The sequence below is a fragment of the Pavona decussata genome, unplaced genomic scaffold, assembly GCF_977016875.1.
Source record: "Pavona decussata unplaced genomic scaffold, jaPavDecu1.1 SCAFFOLD_85, whole genome shotgun sequence".
Classification (NCBI taxonomy): domain Eukaryota; kingdom Metazoa; phylum Cnidaria; class Anthozoa; order Scleractinia; family Agariciidae; genus Pavona; species Pavona decussata.
Window position 1 is genome coordinate 563,791 of NW_028145503.1, and position 11,583 is coordinate 575,373.

An 11,583-nucleotide genomic window follows, 5' to 3' on the forward strand; every position below is an offset into this window, starting at 1 on the left:
TTAAATTCAGCTTGCCAAATAGGCCTTATCACGGTTTTCGACGCCATTTTGACGGGTAGGCAAACAGGCTTGAAATAACAGTGTTTGTATGGAAATCCAATGTCAAATAATTTTCATAAAACATCGCTTCTGAAAAATTCATGAATTAGAAACTTTTGGCACTAGGAAAAGGATTTTAAGAACAAAATTGGAGGGATGTAGCTGTAACAGAAAGCGTCCAGTCGTGTTTTGAACTTTCCATACATTTGTCTGTATAGCGAACCAGCCGTCAACTGCTACTAAAAATAGTTCGCGGGAAAAAATACAGGGAGATGTATGGAAAGTTCAAAACACGACTGGACGCTTTCTGTTACAGCTACATCCCTCCAATTTTGTTCTTAAAATCCTTTTCCTAGTGCCAAAAGTTTCTAATTCATGAATTTTTCAGAAGCGATGTTTTATGAAAATTATTTGACATTGGATTTCCATACAAACACTGTTATTTCAAGCCTGTTTGCCTACCCGTCAAAATGGCGTCGAAAACCGTGATAAGGCCTATTTAAATTGACATTTAAATGGCGCGTTAGGTAGATTTGGTGTACGCGAACGTCTTGTTTTTCTGTCGTTGTACTCTTCATACTTTCTACTCTGATCTTTAATTTCTATCCTCTACAGTTTGTTCTGCTTTGCAAAACAATGACCCGGCTGGATTTAATCCAAATTTAATCTCGTCTCTCACCCATAAACTTAAAACTTGACGAAACTACTATGATTTAACTAACCGCTTCCCGTTCTACTAAACTGCAATCGGGCACATTTTTGTTTACCATCGGCATCTGTTGCACACCAGCCTCCCTCGCATGCAGACACTCTTTTGGCCTGTCACGCAATCTTTCCTCCCTAACGATCACAAGACGTCTGTTGAAACGAGGGGCACATTCCTTTCCTATTGTTAGCTTATTTTTAGCAAAGATCAGCGGGAGTCCACGTGAAAATTTCTAGAGAGCCAATCTAAGTTAAGTTCGTATGAAAAAGTCAATAATAAGCTGCGTTTGAAAAGCTCCCTTGAGGCGATCAATTTTCTCGACAGTTCCCAATTTATTCCACCTTAACAAAAAATTAAAGCAAATCTGCAAGCAGTTCAGGAGTTGGTAAAGGATGACTACAAGTAATACGAGGACTGCTATAAAGAATCAAGCGACTACGGCAAGATTCCACTGAAACGGAGGTGGATATTAGTTACTGATAATATTGTCCCGATCGCACCTTGAACTCTGAACAAAGTTAACGCGCCGCAGAAAAAATAACTTGAATTTGTCACCCTCCTTACCTCTTCTAATTCTTCGGATCTTAACCCTGGAAACATGTGGAAAACGATGGCGAAAGTTCTACGATTTTCAGAACGAAAACATCCTTCATTTTATTCACAAAACAAGCTATAGCCTCTCTCTGGTTCTGCCCCTCTCTCCAGTGTCCACTCTAACGCGCTCCTTATTTCCTCCCCAGCCCCCCCCACCCCAGGCTCCTTACGCCATCTGCGGATGAGAGTGTACGTGTGTGCCCTCTATTTACCTACATAATGGTAGCTTGAACTTTGTGCTAACGTACTGAAATTGAAAGGTGGAGCGAACCAGAAATGCGAGCCGGAGACACTGGAACTATGTAGCTATTTTTTTTTCCGATCTGCGACATTCACTGCTTAATTATAATTCCTTCACTTGAGTATAAACGCTTGTGCCATATTAGTTCTGTCGAGGAAGAAACATTTCCACTCAGTATCACTACAGGAAGTGTAAAATTTAAGCTCATGATCCAAACCTATTCGATCGAACTTGAAATGTTCCAGGCTCCTAGAGACACGCGCGAAGGAAAGGGCGTGGGGACGAAAACGAGGGGGGCACTCTCCTTCACGCCTCTCTCTAGGAGCCTGGAACAGGCTAACTTGAAATAAAAAGACAGAAAACGCAAACACATCATAAAATTTCCACTGCATTTATTACCGTCAGTTAATAACACAATTTTCACCTCAAAAATGCAAGTAAAAAAAATCACAATTATTTCTGAAATCTCCTAGGCGCCGTATCATGTATTTGAAACTCTATTCAGGAAATGAAACTCAAAATCTGAGTCCTGTTTTGACAGAAACAACATTGCAATTAACTGTTGCTCGCCAAAATTAGACAACAGCACAGAATATACATCACAGGCTTCTGATGTCCAGTAATTATATCATTGCTCGGGACAATCTAATTAATTTGAATTTTCGGAATTGTTCAGAGGTTGTCACCCCATAAGTAGACACCTATATTTATACGGCACGAGTATAGGCTACACATACGCTCTTGTGTTAGATACGTCAGCTAGCTTAATGACATTACAATTTTAACTCATCAAGTTTCATTAATTACATAAAGTGATTTAAAACTTTTGAAGGACAAATATCATCAAACGCTTACGCTAATACTCGCCCTGACACCTCTTTCTTTAAAAATTACACAAAGAGGCCCAATTGTTAGAAAAACGCTAACATTATCAGTCAAAAAGCAAAGTAAAATATGTGAATAAAACAAACAGATCACTCTAGCATAAGGTATATTGGATGTGAGGTATCTTAGGGGTTAGGGAAAGGTACTTAGAAAACCAAAGTTCCAGGCTCAAGTCCTCCTCTCTTATCACTATAATAGGAGCCTGAAAAAGCTACAACGACGACTGCAACGAGAGCGTCGAAAAATATGCAAAACAGTGAATCTGCACAGGCATGACAAATTTTGGCAAACTTCTTTGCCTTCCAGTCTGTAAAACAGCAACGTGAATTGACCAAATTTTAGGTTTTAATGGAGAACGTGAGCAAACATTCCTGACAACGAGTTCCTGAACAAATCTGTTACATTACAATATTTAAACGAGTTTGAATAATCCTGGATAAGTACAAACAATGATAACCCTTTGTTTCAAGTGACGTTTTCAATTGTTGCCGTTGCCGCAGTAGCTTCTTATAATCGCTACTATTTGTTTTACAAAGATCTCAAATTCACATCCCAGGACAAGCTACGTAAATGGTGAACTGGGTACCCTCCGTTCAGATAGCTTTTACTTAGGTCAGAACGCCAGAAACACCAGCAAAAAACCTTACGAGGCACTTTTGAAACTAACGTTTTTAACGTAGTAATAAAATAATGGTCCTGCTTCGTTGAATCTGCGTAGACGAGATCAAAAGAATAGTACCTCTTTTGGCTTGTTCGAGACCACTTGACAGGATAAAAATCAAAATGTTGTATTACGTGGAATACATCGAATCCAAAAGATCTAAATCATACTATTTTCGAAAATAGTTTCCTCATGCCTTTCTTGTGACAAAGGTTAGAGGATTTCGATTCTAATCTTGCATGGTTGTTCCTGGTTTTTACTGAAGAGACGGCTGAAATTCTAGACATTGTTGTGTACAGCTATTTCAATTAACGTTGTCGAATCAAAGTATAAAGCTATAAGACAAGACCTCAAGATTCTGTGGATTTTTTTTATGAACAAGTTCATCAAAATCTTCTATGCCTCGTCTGTCCAGTGAAGCTATACGATGGCGAGCCATTTGGATGAAAGAAATGTTAGGATATCAAATGGATGAGGTGGCAGCCTCTTTGAAGATCTTTGATCCGACAACGTAAATTGAAATAGCTGTATGTTAAACATTGTTTCAATCATTGTTGCTTATTGAAAATTGTGTGGTTAGCCCCAATTTTCTTTTTGGATTATAGTTGCCCTTGCTGCCTCACAAGTTCAATTACCATGGTATAACATTTAACTCGTAGTGCTCCTATAATTTTCTAAGGCATTCTCAATGTATTTTACAGAAAAAAAAAACTGCCAAAGATGTAACCTAAAAGGAAAATTACATAATCGTGACTGTCATCTATTTTAATTAAAAAACTTAGCGAGATATAGAACACAAACCCGTTGCAAGGTCGAACAATAAAAGGCTCCATGACGAAGCAACGGACCACGACATTCACCCATAATACGTTGAAATTCTAGAAAGAAGCTCGAAGAAAGGCAAGTACATCTTTTTCTGGAAGCTTTACGTTCCTTCCAAGTGCAACAGCTCCGTTTAGGAAGATATACATTTCCTACAGGGTTATTAACTTTTAGCGACAAATGATAACCGTAAATAATGCAAACGACTCTGTTTAAAACTCTCACGAAGGCAAAAAAAAAAAAAAATGGTTGCCGATAATTTGCATTTTAAAGGATTGGTATTAGATCAATTTTCTAGTTGTAGATCAGATTCAAAACTGAAAACATGTTCAACATTTAATTTTCAACACTGATTGTCCTACTAGTAACATCTACAAGCATCACTGTCATAATCCACTAATCCTTGGATCTTCCCTCGAACTGTCACCTAAAAGCCGTACGTTGTCACTCTGACCACATTTTTTTCTTATACCTTTGACTTTACAAAGTCCAGTTGCTGGTAATTGTTGTCGGGTTCTTCGTAAATGCAATCAGCAAGCGTGCCGTGTATTTGGCAAGAAGCTTGTTCCATGTCTGAATTGTTTCCAGCCTTATCCGCTCGAAGCGTTGTACGTTCTTCCATTTTTATATTGTCTTGACCGGAAGTACTTCTCTCTTTAGTCGCTTTTGGGTTAGGTGCGGAACGCCAACTACAACAACCAAACCTGTTGAAAAAGTAGAAACATAAAACATGACATCTATCTTCATTCCTGAATGCATTTTATCCAACAAGATATGAAACCAAACTGAACCCGCATGGACGAGGTAACGGTAGGCTACAAAAAATCATGAGAAGTTGCTCTCCTCCACCACCCCCCACCCCCCCACACACACCCCACTTTACCAAACCACCCGCGTGGATGAATAGCCTACCCTACAGTTGTGCACTAAGTGGCCGAATTTTTAGTGGAAACGCGGCTGGAGTTAACTTTTTTTATAGAAAACCTCAGCGCTTTTTACATGTAAATACAAACTAATAGCGTGAAAACAACGGGACTTTCATATGAGCGCGATTCGCATCCAAACCGAGTCTCCCTTCCACTCGGGCCACTAACCACAGCTGTTAATGCGCTAATGCCATCTCTCTCTCTCTCTCTGAATCGGAAAGCGTCTGAAAAGTATTTCCTTCTTGTTGTGTTATGATATTAGGGACCATAAGCAGCGACGGCAACGGCAACGAGAAAGTCAGAAAACAATTATTCCAGTTAGAAATACTGGCTCCGCAGATACATTAGATACTTTAGTACATTTCTCTGCCGTCTTCTGCGAAACAGGACCGTGAAAGGCTCAAGATCTGATCAAGGTTCTATATAGAAAGTAAGTGCCGCATAATGAATTTAGTTCCTGGATAGTTCTGCGTTACTCTACGAAATAAACGATTAAAAATTATAGCGAATTTATTCAGAAAACGCGAATGTAATTTCCTATATTCCGTTTTAGCATAAATACCCTTTCTTGCGTGTGTTGATGAAGAACTAAAGCGCTTTATTGCGGCATATGTGCTGCCGTTGCTTGTCTGTTGCGATTGCATTACTTTATTAACTTATGGGTCCGACTGTTAAACACTATTGAGGAGTTCGGAGTGCGGAGTCACCCAAAACTGTGAAAAAGGAAAAGATCGAAGAAACAATAAAAACATACCTAAATAAAAGGAAAGGAATACGTACAAAATACAGTACAAAATACCAAAACAAAAGCAAAAATAAACAAGGAATTGAATATTTCACTCTCATTAGAACGCCAGAAAAATAAATGAATAAATAAACAAATAAAGAAATAAGTAAGTAAGTAAGTTACTTAATTAACTAATTAATTAATTAATTAATTAATTAATTAATCCCACAATGACCGTGAGGTTAGTGTATGTTGCTATTTTTTTCCCTATAGCTTCGTTTATTTCATTTGTGGTGCATTGTTTGCTCCAATCTGCCTTCTTTCTGTCATGCGAGTAGCGATATTTATTTCCGCAGTAAAGACCAGGCCCCAGTTGTTCAAAGCCCGATTAAGCTTATCCTGAGTTTAACGGGAACTTTGTTTCGAGTATAATTACCACTAAATAAAGATTCTTCAAAAAGATTTTTGTCCCTCAGTTTTAAGATAGACTTTTCTTTAACATCAGCTTACGGTAAACCTTTAAAATCCTTTTTATAAGGGAAATGAACTTTTAATCGTGGATTAGCGTTAATCGGCTCTCGAGCAACCACGCCCAGCCCTATCGAGGGTAAAGAGTATGACAAACAGCATACCTGCAGTAGAGTACAATTCCTGTGATGGCAACAACTGCCACCAACACGCATGGTAAAATGATTTTGAGAAGGTTACTCTCTTCCTGTGGTGCATCTTTGGCTTCTGTCGGCAAATATATGTCTAATTAACAATTATCTTACGAGCGCGCGTTGGATATGAGATGATAGATAGCCAACGAGGCGCGAAGCGCCGAGTTGCCTTTAATCATCTCACATCCAACAAGCGCGAGTGGAATAATTGTTTTATTAAAAACAATCAAGAAATATTGTTAGATCTTGCTGTTTTCGCTTAGCAGGAACAACCGGAAGACCATTTTAATGGTCGGTATTTTCTCGGGCATGGTATAACGGCTCGTATACCATGGCCGCTTAACCAATCAAAGCCCTGGAATTGCATTTATACAATGATCCAGTTTTTAATAATACTCAATATAAAACGTACGTGTGAAATCAAACGACAAGAAGCTGAAAGGATTAATAGCATCAATTTGAAACGTAGTGATCAGTTATACTAGGTTTATTCTCAGATCTTGATGGCAACGACAATGGTAATGGGAAATGTAATGGCAAAAGTTAAAGCCAATGGTTGTGAAGCCAGACAAAGTTCTCTATTACATGTTTTGTTAGCATTGTCAATAGACAGTGGCGATGACAGTGACTATGCCTGTGGCTATATTGTAATGGCAATCGTGATGGCACTGGTAGTGGTGATACCTGATAACCATGGTATTGGTGCATGATAGAATACTAATCGAAGCAGATACAATGACAACGTCTATGAAAATAACCACAGCAATAACCATGGTAATGGTAAAATCGTAATGTGAATGTAAGTAATTTATATCACGCAATTCCGTACTTGTATGTTTTTCGAACTCATTAATAATTCATCAATTCAATAATTTATCTTAATTATCATAAAATTTTTTAAACTTTTGCTTCGAATTTCTCCAAGAATTATCAATAGTTTGAGAAGCTATATCAAATACTCGAAAGAGGGTTTCCTCCTATTTCCAAACACCTCGAAGATGGTTAAAAAAATCTCGGCTGCGCCTCGTTTTTCCAACCTACTTCTCGGTGTTTGGAAATCGAAGGAAACACTCTTCCTCGTGTTTGATATATTACGACTTACTAGCCCTAACTCCACTTATAGATTAGTATAAGTACTATAATTATATAATAACATTATCGTATAACGTCACCTGTTGGCGTATTACTATCATCGTCACTCTTGTCGGTGTCACAGTCCTTGCTTAAAATGGCTCCTCCTCTCGAGGTTGTTTTTCCGTCGATGCATGGTTTACAGCTTTGTTGTCCTTCCTCTTCCTGATATGTGCCTTGAGAACACGGAGTACAAGTAGAAGATTCTTGTTTGTTGAATGTTCCAACAGGGCACGCAACTGCAAATGGATTGCCAAATATTTACCCACGAAAACGGGAGTGTAAAGATCACCTAGGGTGCGTGTACATCTGTTTCCTTTAGTTTCCTCAAAATGGGCTGATGACGTTATATTACGAGGGGATTGCGTCACTGATTCCTTACTACCACCACCTTGAATTTCTCGATTTCTCCAAACCCTGAGGAAACCTCTTAAGCTATTCAAAGCCAATAAAGACTGTTAAACAAAACTGATCTAACTTTCAAAACAGATGGCTAGCAAAATCTTGTTGCCATGGAAACATGTTACGTGAACACTAAAACGACATACTAAATTGTCAGGTAAATTTCAGAAAAAAAGTCACAAGTCATTACAGACTAGAAGTCAGTGCGGGCACTTTTGCTTCCTTCCCCCTCCCTCAAATTTCTGCATTCAGTCTATCCAAGGCCTTACTAAAGAAAACCATGATGGGACTTGAACCGCTGACCGGTTAGCTCCGTTGATTGAGCATCGGACTACCCAGCGGGAGGTCGTGGGTTCAAACCCCTTCCGGACCAACACTCAGGGTCTTTAAATAACTGAGGAGAAAGTGCTGCCTTTGTAATGACATCTGCAAATGATTAGACTTTCTAGTCTTCTCGGATAAGGACGATAAACCGTAGGCCCCGTCTCACAACACGTCAATGTTCATAACCCTGTGGGACGTTAAAGAACCCAGACAGCAATCGCACAGAGTAGGGCATGGAGTTCCTGGTGTGCTGGTCTGGTCTTTGTGCTGTTTCATGATTTCATGGGTTGGGTGGGTAGGATGAGGTCACTAATGGACATATGCTGATGTAAACCGCATTTGAATGTAAATAAATAGAAAATGCGGTATATAAATGCATTACCATTACCATTCTTTGACTTGACTTTGTCGACTTAGGAGAGAGGCGAGAGGTGCATGGATGGGCTAGAGGAAGAGGGCAAGAATACTATGAGCACTACTAAGTGTGGCTGCTACTCACCACATCCCTTTCGATCGATGCTTTTGACAAAACCAGGATTGCACGTGATATTAATCGAGTGGTGCTGAAATGAGGATCTAACAGCAGTGCTGTTCATCCCGGGTAAGCTGATTCTGAACTGTCCGGTGGAAACCGTATACTGCATCTGAAACATAATAGCTTCACTTTTCTCGTCGATGTCATCTGTCCGTGAAGACGAATCTATTGCTCTGACTCTCAATGAAAACAGGATTTTCATTGCATCGGTGATTGATCTTCTCGTCCTTTGATTAGCGCTCCAACCACATGCAGGAACCGTGACTTCCTTCAGCTTGCATGCGTTAGAGTTTAGGCATCCTGGGATAGTTGAGAGCGTCTTGGTAACCTCTTGTTCAAATGCATGATGTAAAGCACCGTAGCTCATTTGACAGTTTATACCAGGGAACTCAGTCGAGAAGGTGTGTTCAATCTCTTTTGGTTTTGCCTTACCTGTACGGAAAGAAGTAAAGTCAAAGTGAGACCTGCAAATGTTTTGGAGGTCGTTTGATACTTTGAAATCCAACATAGTTGTACATATAGTAATTCAAACTCTAAATGGCTCTGTTAGCCAGGGAAAAATTGACTTTAATTTTGGAGAACATCTTCCACTATTATAACCTTTAGGTTGCCTTCCATGTCTTTAATAATGTTGTTGCAAAGCAGGTTTTCAGGGTTTTTTTTCGGGCAATGAACCAATTAAAGTATTTGTTTTAACCATGGTGAAGGGCGGAGTGTGATGGGATCGCCCGGCGGAGCTTAGTCCATGACCGATGTATGGACATCTGCAGCATTAACACATATCTAAGTATCGTTCTATTACGATGCAGAGACGAAAAGTTAGAGAATAGAGTGATGTTACCCTACGAGAGCAGACGTCTGCTCTCGCAGGCTACAGTGACGTTTCTCAAAACAATAAAGTCTAACATCTTAACCTTCTATCTAAGTTTAACATACTTGAGCATACAGGAACGGTGAAATCCGCCATGCCATTCCATTTCCAATCGGTGTCAGGACCGCAGCCATACGCAGTCATTGCTTCCGAGTTAAAGGAGTGACCTTCGTTACATGTCATCAGGCAAAGAGCTTTACCAGAAAGCTTGTTGCAAGATTTTTTTCCATTCTTGGGCTGTGGCAACGGTGGACATTCTACAGAGATGAGAATAATTGTTTAAACGTTTTTCGAGAGAATTATTTCCATTTCTGTACAAAACGTAATGGTAAGCTGTATATTCATTGACTGAATTTCTTCGTAGTATAGTGATTTTTCTTTTAGAAGTGGTCTGTCATCAGTTCATTTACTATCTCAACTTGCCTTTTCTACGTACAAATTTCTGTGGAAAACTTCAACAGTGGGAATTAAGCCTCTTCTCTTTTCGAACGATAATATGCATGGGTACGAGAAATTAGAAGCGAATTGGAAAGACCAGCAGGTTACTGTTATCTCCCAACAAAGTACACAATCATCTGAACTGGAACAAGCGATTTCAGGACAGCCACCATGATCTTGCCAGAATGATATTGACGCAGTATTATGCAACTTACCCTCTGGATTGTGGATCTTCTTTTCACAATCAGTTCCCCAATAACCGTCGTTACAGACACAGTCATATCGGTTTACCCCATCCACACACCTTCCATTGACACAAGGACTTACGGTGCACTCATCAATATTGATGTCACAATTAGGTCCTGTGAATCCGGCTTGGCAATTGCACTCGTATAAGCCATGGTGAGACTCGCAGTCGAGAAAGTGAGAGCAATTTGTTGTGCACATTTTCGATGCTGAAACAAAGCACAGCGACAATGATTATTTACAACGCTGGCTAAAAGGGAATTAGACTGGGGTCTTGGGGGATTTTGCAAGAAAAGTGCAAAGTTAAGTTTTGTTTTTGTTGCTGTTGTTGTTGCTTGTTTTAAGGCCGGAAAGTCAGAGTAAAAATTCGTTTACGATAACACGAATCCCTGATAGGTGGGATTCAAACTTATGATCTTCTTTACAAGAGTCGGATACTCAAGCCCACGAACTACAAGGGTAACGGGATGGTAAGCTGAAATGGTGGCTATCACAATGAAACAAGACCTTTAACGTTTGATAATGTCGGTTTTTCTCAAACAAGTCATGGAAAAAATAATTACTACTACAAAAAAAACAAACAAACAAACAACAACATTAAAACTCTTGAAAATTCGATCTATAGTCCCTGATATTGAACATTCAAGCCGCTTGTAAGAGTTACAATTGTATTGTTTACACTCGATGTTGCAAAATGCTACACCTATTTTTAAAACCGTTACACTACATGGTTTCCCCAGGCCTATACTTGGTTGAGGTGTATCACACCAAAGCAAGGTAGTTCGCCACACGACAGTGATTTTCATTCTCTGAACATTAGCATATCAGTTTTAAAAGGTGACATTCGATTCGGTATTGTCGGTTTTTATATATTAATTTCAAATACCTTTGCATTGCGTCATAAATCTTTTCTCTACGTTGCCTTTGATTCCTGCGAGGAAACTGCTCCATGCTCGCACACTTCCAGCAATCGGCCAAGTACAGTTATGCGCCGCACTCCACATGTTGTCAGCAGTTGCCGCTACGTCCCAGAGACTTACTTGATGTAAGGTGCCCACAAAAGCTGTTGAAAGAAGAGACGTCTTCTCTTCGGCGAGGTACTGCTGACCAAGGACAATCCAGCCTCCTCCCATAACTGTGCCTCCTGTGACAAAATAACAAAAATCAATAGAGGATCTTCCTGTATTACTACCTCGTATTCAGGTGCTTCTTTTTCCCTACGAGATTTCAGCGAGGCGCAGGAAACATGGAAAACTCTGTAACCCTCGCCCTGGTGCCAAATCCTCAAAACCTCCTTGGTACGATAATACTAAAACAAGCGTGTCAAGTACAAGAGCATTCAGTCTATGGGCACTTTTTTCACCCGCTTCTTT

The 11,583-nt window shown here is 39.6% G+C and overlaps 1 protein-coding gene across 1 annotated transcript in view; it reads right to left on the minus strand.

The window, feature by feature from the left end:
- Positions 1 to 1,955: 1,955 nt before the first annotated feature.
- Positions 1,956 to 11,583, minus strand: part of LOC146475144 (uncharacterized) — a 47,274-nt gene continuing 37,646 nt past the window's right edge. The window contains exons 30-36 of the mRNA XM_085116092.1: positions 11,097 to 11,354; positions 10,180 to 10,419; positions 9,592 to 9,783; positions 8,620 to 9,087; positions 7,436 to 7,633; positions 6,234 to 6,336; positions 1,956 to 4,652 (exon numbers count right to left, since the gene is read on the minus strand). Of these exons, the coding sequence (XP_084972218.1) occupies positions 4,415 to 4,652; positions 6,234 to 6,336; positions 7,436 to 7,633; positions 8,620 to 9,087; positions 9,592 to 9,783; positions 10,180 to 10,419; positions 11,097 to 11,354 (1,697 nt within the window). The 3' untranslated portion in view covers positions 1,956 to 4,414. The remainder of the gene's footprint in view (positions 4,653 to 6,233; positions 6,337 to 7,435; positions 7,634 to 8,619; positions 9,088 to 9,591; positions 9,784 to 10,179; positions 10,420 to 11,096; positions 11,355 to 11,583) is intronic.